The sequence below is a fragment of the Musca domestica genome, unplaced genomic scaffold (genome assembly GCF_030504385.1).
Source record: "Musca domestica strain aabys unplaced genomic scaffold, Musca_domestica.polishedcontigs.V.1.1 3, whole genome shotgun sequence".
NCBI classification, from domain to species: Eukaryota; Metazoa; Arthropoda; class Insecta; order Diptera; family Muscidae; genus Musca; species Musca domestica.
The window spans coordinates 3,273,818-3,292,186 of record NW_026712299.1 but is presented as its reverse complement, the minus strand read 5'-3'; the positions used below and the strand labels follow the sequence as shown (position 1 = coordinate 3,292,186).

Genomic DNA, 18,369 nt, shown 5'->3' with positions numbered 1-18,369 from the left:
TAGGTTAATTTCGTTCAGAAGCTATAGTGATTTTCACAGACGGACATATACATACATACATACTTTGTGGAGTCTAAAATGTATATTTTGAGAAATTGGCAATGAGATTCGTATTGGATTGAGCTAGCGATATGCGAAAATAATTCCATATGTCGCTGTGGAACAATAGGAATATAAATAGGGAAAACACAAAAATTAGCCCAAAATAATGAACTAACAAACGACTTAATATTACTGACTAAAGCGGGGATTAGAAATATTAGACGTGGAGCTGGTCAGAAGTGACCTTTTAATGTATTTGTAATTTGGGCGGGATTAAAAATATTCGAGGTTTGGTGGTTATGGCTATATATTGTCCGATTACCATCCAAATTGGTTAGCTTCTGCCCAGCCCTCAACTCAAACTCCATGCAAATTTCTGCGTCTATTGGTTCATATTTGTGGCCTGTAGAGCAACTGGGAAATTAGGAACATTTTCTGTTATTGGTCCATTTGAACCCCTAAATACTGTGCGATCATCTCCAAAAACAATAGACTTCTATTCTGACCCTAACCCCACCTCCATTTTCAATTTCGTGAGTATCGGGCCACAATTGCGACCTGTAGCTTGATTAAAAATTAACATGGACAGACGAACGAATGGACATTCAAAGCTTAATCGACTCAGCTAGGCGAGATAGGAAGATCCATATATATAGTTTCCTATGTCGGAAACCATTGTTTCGAGGTGTTACATCATTTTTGGCCCAATCAAACTTATAATACCCCCAACACATAGTGTTGTAGGGTATAAAAATAGAGATTCTTTGAAAATATAATTAATTTTTCCAATTCGAACTTGTAAACTTGTTGAAGTGGAAAACACCTTTGTTAATTATAATAAAATCTATATATTTCTTATATAAATAAAAATATAAATACAAATTCGTAACAAAAAAAAAAAAAATAAATAAATAAAACTGCAACAAATGCATGGCATTGCATTCTATTTACAAACATTATTTTCTGGACAATAGGGGTGTGATGGGTCTATTTTTACGTTCAAGTTCTTCTGAACGTTCAGCTTCGCGTTCGCCATATAGATCTAAGTGGCGGCCATGATACCAAACGAGCACATCAAAGAATACACCAATTGCTGTGAAACCTGGAAGGGATGAAAAAAAAAAAACAAATAATAAATGGCAATCGAAACCAGTAAGGAAAAGTCAAAAATCAGGCGGAGCCGACTATATGATACCCTACACCATTATGCATATTTAGTGGAGCTCCCGTACCAAAAGAATTTATTTGAAGTAGATCATACCACCTATCAAATGTTTGGATTGGGAGCAGTTATAGTTAGGTTTCAGAGGGAACTCATATATGGGAGGCATATCCAATTCTCGATCGATTTTCATAAAATTTGACGGAGATGGCCTGTTCCAGAACTGCAAGAAGGTGAAAGTTTTTACTACGATAACCGATCTTCCCTCTATGATATCGAAGAAAATTGCAATACTAGTATATTCTTGCAGGTACGGGAACAGAGCATTTGCCATAGATTGCATGATATCACTTCGAGAAGGATTATATTAAAAATATATATAGAGTGCCATCAAATGGAAACGTACGTCCCGAAATTCACTCCACCTGAACTGATATTAGCCATTATGCATAATAAACCGGAGATCGGATATAGGATTTATATTTGTGAGCTATATCCAAATCTTTGCCGATCTCGATAAAATTTGGCAAAAGTATTTTCGAGCTCTATAAGATATCTGGTACCAAATATCATTGTTGTCAAATTGTGAATCGATTTTCTAGCCTGAATTCGGTTGGATGTGCCAAAATTCAGGTCTTTTGGACTGATATTGGCCATTTGGTGCATAATTAACACGAAATCGGAAGAAGATATATATGGGAGCTATATCCAAATCTGAACCGATCTTCATAAAATTTGGCAGTGGTATTTCTGGGCTATATCTCGTATCTGGTACCAAATATCATTCTTGTGGAGTACATATTAAGAATCTGAGGGACTTAAAACCTCAAATCGGATGAAACATATATATGGGAGTTATAGCTATATCTGAACCGAACTCCACCAAATTTGATGTACTTGCTTCTGGACTGAATTCGGTTGGATGTGCCAAAGTTTAGATCATTTGGAATGATATTGGCCATTTGGTGCACAATTAACCTGAAATCGGAAGAAGATATGTATGGGAGCTATATCCAAATCTGAACCGATCTTTATAAAATTTGTCAGAGGTATTTCTGGGCTGTATCTGATATCTGGTACCAAATATCATTCTTGTGGAGTGCATATTACGAATGTGAGGGACTTAAAACCCCAAATCGGATGAAACATATATGTGGTAGCTATAGCTATATCTGAACCGATTTTCACCAAATTTTATGTACTCACTTCTAGCCTGAATTCGGTCGGATGTGCCAAAATTCAGATCATTTGAACTGATATTGGCCATATGGTGCACAATTAACCCGAAATCGGAAGAAGATATATATGGGAGCTATATCCAAATCTGAACCGATCTTCATTAAATTTGGCGGAGGTATTTCTGGGCTGCATCTGATATCTGGTACCAAATATCGTTCTTGTGAAGTGCATATTGCGAATGTGAGGGACTTAAAACTCCGAATCGGATAAAACATATATATGGAAGCTATAGCTATATCTGAACCGATTTACAGCAAATTTGATGTACTTGCTTCTAGGCTGAATTTGGTGGGATATGCCAAAATTCAGATCATTTGGACTGATATTGGCCATTTGGTGCACAATTAACCCGAAATCGGAAGAAGATATATATGGGAGCTATACCTAAATTTGAACCTATTATCACCAATATCAAAAGGGTTCGTCCTTAGGGCAAACAAATATTTTTTGAAAAATCTTATTTCAATCCAATAATAAATGCGACATGGATTTTGTTCACAACAATAGATGGTAAGACGGGCGGACGGATAGACGGACTGACATGCATAAATCGACTCAGAAAGTGATTCTATGAAGATCCTGAAAAGTAACTACAAGTCTATCTTGCTTCCTTCTCTATGTTACAAACAAATGCACAAATACATAATACCCTCGCCACTAGGTGTAGGGTATAAAAAGTGTTTGAATAACTTACAACACGCCACGGCATTGATATTGACACGGAACGCATCCTGATCGTATAGCTGACAATTGCCATTGCCCGTACATGTTCGAGTCCATTTCAAACATGTCGAATCGATGATACGTCCAAATATAATGGGCCCCGGTATCAGACCGAACAGACTGATCATCATTAGCATTAGGCCTTGGGCAAATGACTTATCTTCGGTGGAGACGGCACGATAGTTAACCAAAATGTTGCCAATACGGCCCGAGGATCCGAACCAATTCAAAATCATTGAAACAATTGTAAATGTCCAAAAGGCTTTGGTGCAGCCCTTCAAACAGACGCCAGGTTTTAAAATGTTCTCTTTCAAACTCTCCAAGGAACGACGGGCTCGACTTGCAAGGTTGTCTGAAACCGTTGTTGTTGTTATTGTAGAGGTTGCTGTGCTAAAATCATCGAAGGTGGTATCATCAAAATATATTGTTGTATCTACTGGAAGTGTTCTTGCACTTGCTGATCGCATTGTTGTTGTGGGCATGGAATTGGTTATGAGAGGTTGTAGCAAATCGGAATTAATTGTTGAGGACTTCATAAAAGGAGTTGACGTTGTTGTTGGGATGGTAGTTGGCCATGCAGATGTTGTCGTCGTGGCATTATAGCCTCCATAGGATATACAGGAACAGTTTGAGTAGTACTGGAAATGAGGGATGTGAAAATTTTCTTTACATTTCAAAAATCTCTTAAAAAATACCTTGAGATCCGAATTCCATGCTTGACAGCCAGCATGACAGGGTGAGAAAAATGTGGTTTCCGTTTCCTCGTGACAAATGGGAGAATAGGGAACATTTTCACAGCCGCAATTTGCATTACACGAGGAAGACAAGTTCAACCTAAGAATGGAATACATTTTTTTAAGAAAAGAGGGTAAACCATTGGACCCAGTAGACTCACTTTCCATTCTGATCCAATACCACCGAATCACTGCAATACAGAAACATATAACCAATTTGTCCCAATATGAAAACAAATCCCACAATGACATTCCACATTAGCACCTTACTGGGTGCCGGTTTCTTTTTGGTTAATATTAAACCGGATCCCACCAAACCCACAACCATACCAAGAATCGAGATGGGACCCACAACAATTGTGGCACTTTGGGAACTTCTATGGAATTGTACTTCCATGTATTTGGTCAAAAATGTCATAATCGCTGAGGCACCCAAAATATAGAAGATACCCGAGGTGATGTTGAAGATCAGCAACTTGTTGCGCAGCAATCGCATGAGGGCACGTGGGAAGTCTGAAAAGGGAAAATATTGGATATTAAAAGAATATTCTATAAAGATCCGTATGAAAAAAGAAGGATTTTTATAGAAGTTCTCCTCTAAAGGTTATATACAAGCAGAATTCAAAAGAAGGTTGTAGAGATGCATAGCATTTAAAGGCTTTTTATTATTGAAAGACCTCAGATTACTTAAAAACGCTAGAATTTTGAAATTTTGGGAGAGGGTCACTCTTGATCTAAGGGGTCAGATAAGGTTTTTGGAAATTCGTACTATAATGGAACGAAAAGTACTAAAAGGTACTAAATATGATACACTTTGTATTTGACGAACCAGTAAAGCTAGAACTTTTAAATTTGGAATAAGGGTAACTAATGGAGTGAGTGGTGGATGTATGAAAGGGATTTTGGAAATTCACACCATAAAAGTACGAAAAATACTAAAATGTACTATATTTGGTACTATTTCGTATTATGTGAACGGTTAGAGCTAAAAACTTGAAATTTGGAATGGGAATGAAGGTTGAGGGGTAGGGTCGATATAAGGAAGTGTGTACTCATTAATATGAAAAGTACTTAATGGTACTAAATTTAGTACACTTTGTATTTGGAGCAACGGATGGAGCTGGAATCCTTAAATTTGATATTAACATTACTGGCGGAGTGTAGGATTGGGGTATGGAGGTCATTTTCAAAATTTGTACTTATGTGCAGGAACTGTGGTACTAAATTTGGTACAATTTGGGTTTGGGTGAATCGATCCTGAATTTTGGAAAGAAGATTACTATTGCCCTGTAGGTCTGAGGTACATAGGAAGTTTTGGAAATTCGTACTTATGTGTACTAAAAGGTACTTAATTTGGTACAAAATAAATTTTGGGTGAACCGATAGAGTTTGTATCCTGAAATTCTAGACAAGTAAAAAAACATTAAGTTCGGCCGGGCCAAACTTTTAATACCCTCCACCTTAGGGTAAAGGAAACATTAGAAGAAATGTGGCAAAAACCGAATATCGGGAGGTGCCGTTATATGGGGGCTATACCAAATCGTGGACCTACACATGCATTGTTTCGCCACCGGAGCTGAAACCTATTATGCCCAACTAATACCAATTTTTAGATAAATCGGTGAAAAAATGTGGCAAAAAAATTAAAATACCGAATATCGGGAGGTACCTTTAAATGGGGGCTATATCAAAACGTGGACCGATATATCTCATTTTCAATACCAACCATCCTAGACACAATACAAATTATTCTGCTCTACGTCAAATAATACTTAAGTGTACTAAGTGGTACTAAATTTAGTACTATTTGAATTTGGGTTAATCAATAGAGCTGGTACACTGAAAATTTGAAATAAGATTACTGTGGGAGTATAGGATTGGGCCATGTACTTACATGTACTAAAATGTACTAAATTTGGTACAATTTGGATTTAGGTGAACCGACAAGGATAGAATGCCAATCTTTGAAATTGGTATTACTGTGAGAGTGTAGGATTGTGTTATGTATATGGCATGTATGACCTCAATATCAAATGTCAGGATACAAGCTCTATCCATTCATTCAACGACAAATGTAGTACCATTCCAGTTCTATCCTAAGACTCAATACCAGGTACCAAGTTATACTACGCATGTCCAAAATGACCTAAACCACCTTCTTCTCTCAACCACAGACGCTAATAGTGAAATTTATATAAAATTTCAGGATTTCAGCTCTATTGCTTCATCCAATATCAAATTTAGTACTATTTAGTACTTTTCGTTTTATTTTAGCGTACATGTTCAAAACCACCTCCATATCTTTATTCCAGACACCAATAGAGACCTCTTACCCAATGCCAAATTTAGTACCATTTAGTACTTTTCGTACAAATATAGGACACATTTACAAACCACCGCCAAATCTTAAATCAGTAATCTAATCATTAAATTTCAGAATCTAACCCTTTACCCCATACCAAATATGGTACTATTTAGTACTTTTCCTACGATTTTAATACACATTTCGGAAACCTACTCTACATATCCAGGCCACACATGAACAACGATCCCAATACCAAATTTCAGATTACAAGTCCTATCTGTTTACCCAATACCAAATTGTACCAAATATAGTACTATTTAGTACTTGTCGTGCACTTGCAGTACACCTTTCCAAAACCAACGCTCACTAACCTACCACCAGCAGGGATCCCAGTACAAAATTTGAAAATTGCAGCTTCATCTGTTTACCCTAAAGCAACCTGTTCTAAATTCCATGTATAGTACCATTTAGTACAGTTCGCAAACTTCTCCTACTTTAAGTTCAATACCATTATCTACATGAATATTGACACCATATTTATACCCTACACAACATTGTGGACATGGAGAAGGAAGCGATATAGACCCATAGTTACTTTCGAGGATCTTCATAGAATCACTTTCTGAGTCGATTCATGCATGTCAGTCTGTCCGCTCGTGTATCCACGTATTCTTACGAACAAAATACAGGTTGCATTTATTATCCGATTGAGATGAAATTATCCTACAAATATTTATATGGCCCAAGGACGAACCCTATTGAAATTGGTGAGAATCGGTTCAAATTTAGATATAACTCCCATATCTTTCCTCACCCGATTTCGGGTTAATTGTGCACCAAATGGCCAATATCAGGCTAAATGACTTGAATTGTGGCACATCCGACCTAATTCAGTCTAGAAGCAAGTAAATAAAATTTGGTGAAAGTCTGTTCAGAAAAGCTCCCATACATATGTTTCATCCGATTTGGTATTTACGTCCCTCACATTCGCAATATGCATTCGACAACAATGATATTTGGTACCAGATATAAGATACAGCCCAAAAATACTTCTGCGAAATTTTATCAAGATCGGCTCAGATTTGGATATAGCTCTCATATATACCTTTATACGATTTCAGGTTTATTGTGGACCAAATAGCTAATATCAGCTCAAATGGAGTGAATTGTGGCACATCCAGCCAAATTCAGAAGAAGAAGAAGCAGGTACTTCAAATTTGGTGGAAATCGGTTCAGATATATATCTATAGCTCCCATATATATGTTTCATCCGATTTGGAATTTTTTATTCCTCACATGCGTAATATGCACTCCAAAAGAACGATCGGTACCAGATTTCAGATACAGTTCAGAAATAAGTACCTAAAATTTTGTTAACATCGGTTCAGATTTGGATATAGCTTCCATATAATTTCAATCCGATATCAGGTTGATTGTGCGCCAAATTGTTAATATCAGCCCAAATACAATACTCAATGTAACCATCGATTTGATCTGAAGATATGATTGATATGAAGATATATTATATGAAGATATATACTGTATTTGCTACCATTTTGAATATGAAGACGGATACGATCCTCTTCATAAAGATCGGTCTGCTATATGATGTTCTTCTAAAAACTCTACACTCTATATAAAATCCGATTTCCTTTGGGAGGAGATCCATACAAACTTCTATGTGAAGATTGATCGAAACCTCATATATGACTATAGACGCGATCTTTATCATCTCTCTGAAAACCTACCTTTAAGCTGTGGAAAATCTGGTTTATCCACAACTGGTGCATCCAGCGTGGCATTCGATGAAAAACTTCTGCCCAGTGGCAAACATTCATCCATTTTCAATTCTTCGTGTCTCAAGACATGCGGGACATGAGAGTTACGCAGCACTGGAGTTTTCTTTGGAAGCTCTTTGGGGAAAAGACCTATCAAACCGGAAAATACAATCATAAGGGTGCCCAATATCATCCAACCAAACCACCAGGCTCCCAACCAGCGGGGATCCTTGTTGTCAATTAGAGGAGTTTTCGATGGGTCAATGAACATGTTCAACGAAACATAACCTAAAAGAAAGCAGGGAAAATAATGCGAAATATTAAAATCTGATTTTGGAATTTATTTTTTTGTTAAATCTCACCCAAAAAGAAACCCACAATGGGTCCAACCAAACGCAGTGAAAAAGCCACCGACAGCATTAGTGGGGTATTTGTCTTCTTCGTGTTGTCATCCAAATACGATTGACCCAATGAATAGTAGAGGGTATTACCAATACCCAGTACAAATTGGGAGAGGAAAATCAAGACTAAGGGTAGGATGGATAACAACGATTCACATTCTTGAGAGGTTTTCAAAACCCCACACAATTGTTGAGAATTTTTTATGGTGGCATTCTGGAAATGAAGATGATATTAAGCCTTAAAACCCATATGCAGGTATTTATGAATTGAAAAGTAATAGCCAGAAAGCAGGGATGGAAGATCTAAATAAGTCATTATTAAAGTAAATTTTGGACGATTTTTTTCAATATCAAACTTCCCATCTCTGGAAAGGGTATTAGTCCCATAAGTCAGGAATAATAATATTATTCTTTTTTGCATTTGAATTACAGCCTCTTTAAGGAGCCCATATTTGGGTCTCCTGTTTTTAGTTTCATTAAAATATATTCCACTTTCAAATTTAGATTTCCCATCCCTGGTGTTGAAAAGAATTGTTGATAATATTCAAAATTAAAAAAAATCATTTTGTTCACCTACAACCAATGACATGGTACTTGTAACATTATCACCCTCCACATCATAGTACTCCTTGGTGAACTGCAGAATATCTTGGCCCGCTCCGTAAATGAAATGTGGCAATGCCAAAATATAACAGGATATGCCACAGAATACAATGCCATAGGCAATCCAACGCGGTCGATTCCTCTGGCCACCAATGTACGAGAGTATCAGAGATAATAATATTTGAGATATCTCATTGCCGCTGAGTATGATGCCTGAGAGAGGGAGAGATAGATAGAGAGAGAGAGAAAACAATCTTCAATTAAATAGGCCATTATTAAAGTGAAAAAAGATAAATAACTAGAGAAGTAGCAGAGAGGACCTTTCTGAGGTTACTTATGGGCTTTTTAAAAATAGTATTATTAATATTATATATATTATATATATTATCGTTATTACAGGGTAAGATAAAAAAACTGCAACAAAGTCAAAACGTGTTTTGATGATTTTAGCCACATTTTTCAACGGAATTGTCTGAAAATCCACACAAGGAGTACCTTGTGGGTAATTTATACCTCGGAAGAGAATTTCTTATAGGTCCACGATATCGTATGGCCCCCATATAACGGCACACCCGATATTCGGTGTTTTGATGATTTTAGCCATATTTTCCTATGGTATTGTCTGAAAATCCACACAAGGAGTTCTTTGTGAGCACTTTAACCCCTGAAAAGTAATTGTCTATATAGGTCCACAATATCGTATATCCCTCCATAAAGCACCTTCCGATATTAGATATTTTAAAGATTTTAACAGAATTTTTAATGGATTTTATTATTTTTTGTTTACAAATTGCCGGATAACGAATGTTTTCTCATCGGAGCGGAGAAAACTAAATGCGGCAGTTCACCACTTTCGGCCAAGCGAAGAAACGCTTTAGCTCTTTTGAGTCCATTTTTTTTTCTGTTGCGGTGTAAGTTCCTGCACGTTTTGGTATTTCAATGGCTTTACCCCGAGCTCATTTTTGAATATTTGCCGAATGGAATATTGCGATATGTGTTCAGCTCACGAGCCATTTTTCGGCCACTTCAACGCGGGTTTCGATCAAGTCGCGCTTTTTTACTTTTCGAACCATTTCTGCTGATGTTGTTGTTTTTTTCTGTCCACTTTCTTGACGTCGGGGTACCCTACCAGTATCACGGTAACGAGCGATGGTACGAGACACAAAAGATTTATTAACATTTTTTATGCTGGAGTGCCCTAACGATAGCCACTTGTGGTTTTCCTGCCAAATATCAAGAAAACACACTATCACGCTTGAATTCCATCACGAATAACTTTTTTCTGGAAAAATCTCACCAAAATGCTTTTGTACGCTTGTAAACAATATAATGAGTTGTCTCTGGAATTATTTTAACAGCTGTTGGACGAGTGGCTTATAAATGACAGCAGTCTGAAGTTGGCTGCAGTTTTTTTATTTCTCCCTGTGTTATTGATATTATAATTATTATCCAATAACAATAATAATTATTATAATTATAATTATTAATATTATTATTGTTATTTTTATTTCTAATATTATTATTTTTATTATCAATTATTTAAATATTATTATTCTTTCACTATCATTATTATTTAAAAAAATTTTCACTCACCTGTTGTCTGACTGGGTATTTTAAATCGTTTCTCGATTGTCGTCAGCGTTACCACGAAATACATATAGGACATGGCCTGTATGGTACCCATCAGACCATAAACAGCCATAAACATTTTGGGCGTAGCATATTTCTGCATCCAGGCGGGATGCCATTTTGCCAAACCACAAAGACTTTGTTCATTGCGGGTTCGAGTTGAAGTCGCTGAAGGCATAGTGAAGGATTGTATGGAGCGGTCTTAAACGTTTTGAGTTATGTTCTCGTTTCTTCAATACGATTTTTTTCAGTGTCGAACCATTAAATCTATAAAAAAAAAACGGAACAAATAATAAATATTTTTAAACTAAAGAAACATGCAATCGTTTAAAGCTAGAATCTTGAAAGTTTGGGTGCAAGTCACTCATGATCCGAATGTGTCAGATAAGGCTGGGTTTTTGAAAATTCGTACTAGAACGGTACCAAAAGTACTAAAGATCGTACCCTTTATATTCGAAGATCAGGTAGAAACTCTTAAATTTAGAATGAAGGTCATTGATGGAGTGCGATGGATGTACTACATTTGGTACCATTTGGTATTATGTGAACGGATAGAGCTAAAAACTTGAAATTTGTTATGAGAATCAAGGTTGGCAAGTAAGTTTGATATATGAAGGTGGTTTTGGAAATGTGTACTAAGTTTGCGAACTGTACTAAATGGTACGAAATTTGAAACATTTTGGTTTACGATGAACGGATGAAGATGAAATTTTGAAAATTTTTTCTTGGGGTCTCTTTTAATGATAGGTTTATGATAAAGAGGTGGTTTTGGAAATGTGTACCACAAGTGCACGAAAAGTACTAAATAGTATTATATTTGACACAATTTGGTTTTGGGTGAACAGACAGTGCTTAAAATCTGAAATTTGGCATTTGAGTCACTGTTCATGTTCAGCTTGGACATATGGAGGTGGTTTCAGAAAAGTGTACAATAGTTATACGAAAAGTACTGAATGGTTCTAAACTTGGTATTGGACAAAGTGATAGAGTCTGATGGCGTCTGTGGTTAAGATATGGAGGAGGTTTTGAAAATGCATCCTATATTTGTACGAAAGGTACTACACGGTACTAAATTTTGTATTGGGTGAAGGGATAGTACTGGTATATGAAATTGAGATTTGTAGGTGGTTTTGAAAAGTACTAAGTGGCACCAAATTGGGTGAAGGAATATAGCTGGATTCCTGAAATTTGATATAGACGTCACTGTTTGTGTTGGTGGTTAAGACATGGAGGTGGTTTCGGAAATATGTTAATTAAAGATCAAAAATCCTGAAATTTGCTATTAAGCTCACTGATGGTATCTGAGGTTGAGATATGGACATTGTTTTGTTAGAATAGTACAAAATGGTACTAAATTTAGTATAGAGTTAAAGTATAGAGTTGGAATTGCAAAATTTTTTATTAAGATATCAGTTGGGTGTCTGGTGTTGAGTTTGGATGGTTGTTTCTGCAAATGCGTACTATAATTGTTCGAAATGTACTAAATTTGGATCTATGTTAGCGCCTACAATGGAGAGATGTATATTGTATATAGAGTCCGATCGTCTTCGAATTTCACACATCTCAAACATTTTATTAACCCAAGGTCTGGTGTAAAGGTGGAATACATTGGTCCAATCCTTCTGGTGCCTCCTCCACATTTTGAATATTCATGAAGCTCATAAAACGCGATATTAACATCCGATTCCATTTGGAATCGGCATATCTGCATATTTCTATCAACGAAGGATCTGTTATAAAAACGGTAGAGATCGGACCGTTCCTTCTAGTACCTATCCCACAAAGGGTCAACATTTGAATAACCAAAACGTTTAAAAAATCCGAAATAAGCATCAAGTTCTCTTTATGTTTCACACATTCCATTATTTCTACAAACACAAGATCTACTGTGAATATGGCATATATACCGGTTTACTCCTTCTGGTAACTCTCCCACAAAGGGTAAACATTTTGATTATCCATGAAACTAATAAAAAGCGAAATTAACGTCCGATTCCATTCCAGACTTGGTACATCTCAATATTTCGATCAACACAAGATCTTTTATAAAGATGGTAGAGATCGAACCATTCCTTCTAGTACCTCCCCCACAAAGGGGTCAAGGTTTTGCATAACCAAAACGATCATAAAATCCGAAATAAGCTTCCGGTTCTCCCCAAATTATACACATAACAATATTTTTATTAACCAAAGGTCTGGTGTGAAAATGGGATATATCGGTTCACTCTTTCTAGTACCTCCCCCGTTAAATGTTCGATTTTCTTGTAATTTTGCCCATACCAATATTTGTATCTGTTTTAGATGAAGTGTGAAAATGGAATACTTCTGTCGACTATATCGGATACCTCACGTACATTATATCTCAAATAAAGTGAAGGAAGTAACCAATATAGTCGAAATCTGGCACATCGCAATATTTATATCATATTTATTTAGGTCCGATACCAAATGGAAAATATTGGCCCATTCCTTTGGAACCCTCTACATAGAGGGTCAACAACAATCGTAACAGAATGAATTTATAGCAATTTTCTGAAAATAGAATTTCTGTATTTAAAATTGTATTTAAAAAAATTTTGTAGGTATTTAAAAAGGTACAATTGCATTCCAGTCCATTTTTTTTATTAATTAAGACTTAGCTGATATAACAACAATAACAAGTAAAAACGCAGTAAGGCCGGGCCGAATTTTGAATACCCTCCACGATTTCGAACGAATTTGGAAATTTTCAAAAATAAAATCCGTTAAAAATTCTGTTAAAATCTTCAAAATACCGAACATAGCCGTTATATTGGGATATATACGACGTGGACCTACATAGACATTATTTGTCATAAGCCATTACCATATTCAAATTTAAAACTTGAAATAAACGGTGAATAATTTAGCTAAAATCATCAAAATACCGTATATAGGGAGGTACCGTTATATCGAAGCTATACGAAGACCTGAACATGCATAGACAATTTTCTGTCACAGTGCATAAAAATATTATCCTCTGCAAAATTTTTGGAGGTATTCAAAAGTACAAATAACTGATATAACAACAATAAAAACTTAATTATTGACATTGGAACTTTTTTTTAAAATTCTGATAGATCCCCTTATATTGGTATGACACATGTCTGAAGGTGTAATATGATATAGTATTTATGCGTAGTAGTAGTAATAGTAAAGCTATCTGTCTGACATGGCTATTTTTAGTGAAACTTTGCTCTCAAATGTGTATTGACCTCTCTGGCTTATTTTCATTCAAATTCGTGGCTATTATTGGACGCTGCTGATATTAATATTTATGGATCTTATCAATACTGTTTTATTTCCGTTATAATTCTACTTAATGCCACTTTTCTTTAGTTGCACCAACAACAACACCAAATTGAATAAACATGAGACCACGTGGCGTATGAATGATTGATTGATCGGTTTGTTGTTCATACGTTGCAAAGGCTATGGACCAGGAATGATGTTAAGTATGAAAATTTGCTTAAATATTTATATGTACAATACATGGATTTTGTGATAAAATTTTTGGAATATCAATACAAATCGGCTAAGAAGCCATATGGTCGGAATATCAAAACATCAGAAAATTATCATCAAGTCACTAAATTACCGAATTTCTGCGAGATGGCTAGCCACTTATAAAAAAAAAACAATGACCAAGCAAAAAATCATAGGCCGTTTGGGAAACATGATAGGCCAATAGGACGAAGTGCGGATTTCTGCATGTGAAATGTGTAAGTTTTGAGGTAGTTTTTGATAATATTTTAATTTATGTTAAAATGCCTGGGAGTAGGACAGGTATTTTATTCATGTAAACATATTTCCCTATAATATTGGGCAAGGTCTCTTTGTGTCGAACCCAAATGGCGATAATTCATTTTCTTTTGAATATTGGAAACAACAATGGAATTGACCAAGAGTTAGCTTTTAATATGAGATTAGATTGCAGAGCCTCGTTAAGACTTTCGAAGCGACAATAATACCCACAGACATAGCAGGAGAAATGACACTGCTTGAAATGATAAGATATTCCCGAGTGATTAGTGTTTTGAGTGACCATTTGATAATTAATGAGAATAATTTCTATGAATTAGAAATAATACGGTTTATTGTTTATTTTTTCAATTTATTTACATTCAGGTATGAAAATACGAATCATAACTAATTATACAGTACCATATAATACGTCAAACACCCATAAAAAGTTTTGCTAAACTAACTAAATACTGCTAAGGGTTGCTAGAACTAGAAATTCATTTTGAAATCATTTAGAATAAGAGCAAAAGGCAGCGACAAATTGAAAAAGATCCACGATTACTTGAAGGGAAGCTCTTAAACAATTTTTACAAAACCCTCTATGTTTGGGCAGAAAAATCTGAACAAATGTTTTTAACAGAGAAGTCCTTCAAAAAAATCCTTTCTTTTGACAAGAAAATTTTCGAAAAAGCCTTCATCTGATATTTTTCAGAATATTTTTTACAATGTCTTATTGAAACGAAATCGTGGAAAATCGCTTTAAGTATATCATTGAAAATACATTTATTTTTTGGTTCGAAGTAAGTAAAAATATTCAGAAAAATATCTCCGATTTTTGTTTAGAAATACCTTTGAGAAAAGTGGCAACTAGTATAACCGATTTTACAAAAAAAGAGTCACGGTTTGGTACGGATTTCGGTTCAGAGGGATAATTGGGCCATTTTACTTCGAAAATTGCCAAGGAGTGGCAGATACGTTATCGAGCCTTGGAGAAATATTCTAAAACAAGTAAGAAAAGGCTATAGTCGTGCGATGCTGACTATGTGATACCCTACAACACTGCAATATGTTAGAAGCCCCCTTATGTCTATATGGATTTGGAAGATTTCGCTTTTGAAATTAGGATTTTGACTAGGGACATTTGCCCAACATTTATGCAATCCGTCGGGCTGTTAGTTGTTGTAGTCCATTTTAAGATAAATATAATCCAGTGATCATCCAAAATGCTAGAAATCTTCCCTGTCCTTAACTCTCTTCACAGGCGTGTCGATTGGCTTCAATTGTGTGATCGGAAAAACAATTCTGTTTTTCGTTAATTTGAACCCCTTAATATTTTGCAATCATCTCGAAAAGCAAGGAGCCCCTCTGTTTCTCCAAATTTAGAGTCATCTATATGATTGCTTGTCTACGATATTTGGCTATATTCGTCAACGAAATCAGCATAGAAAAGCCAGAAACTCGGATATCGCCTGTAAGTAATGCTGGTATTTTTCACACAGAATTAGTGGTCCATTGTACCCGCTGTCCTAACTCTAACTTTATGCGATATTTCGTGTCCTTTGGTTTCTATTTGTGACCTTTATAACGGCTGCAAAATCAGGAAAATTTTTAGTTGTTGGTCCATTTAAACGCCCTAATATATTGCGGACATCTCTGAAAACAATAGGCCCAGCCCTTCTGAGCCCAAACCTACCCTTGTGAAAATTTTCGTGAGGATCGGACGATATTTGCAATACTTATATAATATCCCCAACCTGTGTTGTAAGGTGAAAAAATATTACAAAATATTATAAGTCAAATTGAAAAAATCGCATGCGATAAAAAAATATGAAAAAAAATAAAATTATGTCACAAAATAATTCAAAATCTATATTTACATCATTATTGACATCTTTTAATGCGTTTTTTAGGTTTTATACTTTTATGCCAAGAGGGCATTCTGAATTGACAAAATTTGTAAAAATCGGTCCAGCCATTCTTGAGAGAATGCTTATTCTAGCTAACATCCCCTTCCTTTGTATATACACATTGTATATATTTCGCTATATATAACCGATATATTTACTATCGGCATCTACGTAACGGTCAAAATTGACCTGTTCGTCTATTTGTGATTTCACCGGGATTAAAAATGTTCGCGGTTTAATGGAAAATTTGACTTTTATTTAATACAAATGTTGTGGCCTATTTCACCCACTAAATATTACCCGTAACCATCAAAATTGGAAGGCTTCTGCCCAGCCCTAAGCTCTAGCCCCATGCTAACTTCCACGTCGATTGGTCTATAATTGCGACCTGTAGAGCAACTGCAAAATCAGGAAATTGTTAAGTTTTTGGTCCATTTCAACCCCTAAATATCATGGGATCATCTCCAAAAACAATAGGGTTCCATTTTTAATTTCGTGATGATCGGCCCATAATTGCGACCTGTAGCGTGATTACAAATTAACATGGATAGACGGACGGACGGACAAACGTAGCTAGATCGACTCAGCTCGGCGAGATAGGAAGATTCATATATACTTTCCTATATGGGAAACCAATATTTTGAGATGTTACATAATTTTTGGTCCAATCAAACTTATAATACCCCCTACACAAAGTGTTGTAGGGATAAACATGTCCGAAATTTTGAAAAACGTAGCAACTTTTTCACTGATTTTACAAAATTTGTAGTGAATAAAAAACGAGTCACGGTTTGGTACGGATTTTCGTCAGGAGGGATAATTGGGTCATTTTACTTCGAAAATTAGCAAGGAGTGGCCGATACGTTATCGAGCGCCGATACGTGACGACCATATAACGGTACCTCCCGATATTGGGTATTCTAATGATTTTAGAGACATTATTTACCGGAACTATTTCAAATTTTGTATTTGAAGTTCGTAATGGATACTACAGCCTATGACAGAAAATTGTCTGTGCAGTTCCACGTCGTCGTATAGCCCCCATATAACGGTACCCCACGATATTCGGTATTTTGATGATTTTTGCGACATTATTTACCGGAACATTTCAAATTTTGTATTTAAAGTTCGTAATGGATACTACAGCCTATGCCAGAAAATTGTCTGTGCAGGTCCACGTTTTATAACCCCCATGGAACCTCCCTATATTCGGAATTTTGATGATTTTAGCTACATTATAAACAGATTTTTTTTAAGTTTCTCATTTGAATATTGTAATAGCTTGAGACAAAAGTTGTAGGTCCACGTCGTCGTATAGACCCTAATATACGGCTTCATTCGGTATTTTTAAGATTTTAACAGAATTTTTAACGGATTTTTTTTTTTCAAAATTTTTAAATTTGTACCAAATGGTGGAGGGTATTCAAAGTTAGGCCCAGCCGAACTTCCACCTTTTTTACTAGTTTTTTTTTTTAATTCTTATTTTATTAATTTTTAAAACTTTTATGTTATTCAACCTTTTTGTTTTATTAAAATCTATATATTTCTCAAACTTTGTGGTGGAAATTTTAATTTTTTTTTTTTAAATTTTCATAACATTTTTGCCTTTTTATCATTAAATAATTTAAATGTTTGGTTATTCACATAATTCGTACACTCATTTACACATTTAAGGATTTTCTTTTATAAATTTTATTTTTTTTGTCATTTATTTCAATATAAGGTTTTCTTATCTTGTTATTTATTGTGATTTTTTCCACTTCTTAAAAAATGTTTTTTCCACTTTTCCTTTAATTCCCACTTAATCACCTTTTCTCAGGCAAAAAAAAAAAACACCTTCTGATCACTTCTATTTCGAAAAAAATGCCTTCAATCAATTAAGAGCCATTTAACTTGGAATAAATATTTTTTTCGGTTCTGGCTTATTACGAAAGACTTCCAACATTAACGACTAGCGGCGACCTACTAACGAGGAGCGTTTTTAAAGTTTGACAATAAATTTGCACACACATACGCACTTGTGTATCACAACAACTAAAAGGCTATCATCCTATCGATGGCTAAGACAACAACAAAAAACTTGC

At 35.4% G+C, this 18,369-nt stretch overlaps 1 protein-coding gene across 1 annotated transcript; it reads right to left on the bottom strand.

The window, feature by feature from the left end:
• Positions 1–937: 937 nt before the first annotated feature.
• LOC101898405 (solute carrier organic anion transporter family member 74D) lies at positions 938–18,247 on the bottom strand. The gene is made up of 9 exons (XM_059124740.1): positions 18,095–18,247; positions 10,581–10,883; positions 8,962–9,200; positions 8,346–8,598; positions 7,954–8,271; positions 4,062–4,413; positions 3,862–4,000; positions 3,138–3,804; positions 938–1,144 (listed from the first exon to the last, which is right to left on the bottom strand). Exons 2-9 carry the CDS (start codon positions 10,792–10,794, stop codon positions 999–1,001), a joined length of 2,328 nt encoding a protein of 775 aa, XP_058980723.1. The 5' UTR covers positions 10,795–10,883; positions 18,095–18,247; the 3' UTR covers positions 938–998.
• Between the last annotated feature and the right edge of the window lie 122 nt (positions 18,248–18,369).

What these genes read in the sequence shown, in the direction of transcription:
- LOC101898405 (XM_059124740.1), bottom strand. Translation starts at nt 10,794, where the DNA reads ATGCCTTCAGCGACTTCAACTCGAACCCGCAATGAACAAAGTCTTTGT. An exon ending in AATACCCAGTCAGACAACAG is followed by an intron (nt 9,201 to 10,580) that starts GTGAGTGAAAAT and finishes TCCCTCTCTCAG; the next exon opens with GCATCATACTCAGCGGCAAT. An exon ending in CATTGTGGGTTTCTTTTTGG is followed by an intron (nt 8,272 to 8,345) that starts GTGAGATTTAAC and finishes GCTTTCTTTTAG; the next exon opens with GTTATGTTTCGTTGAACATG.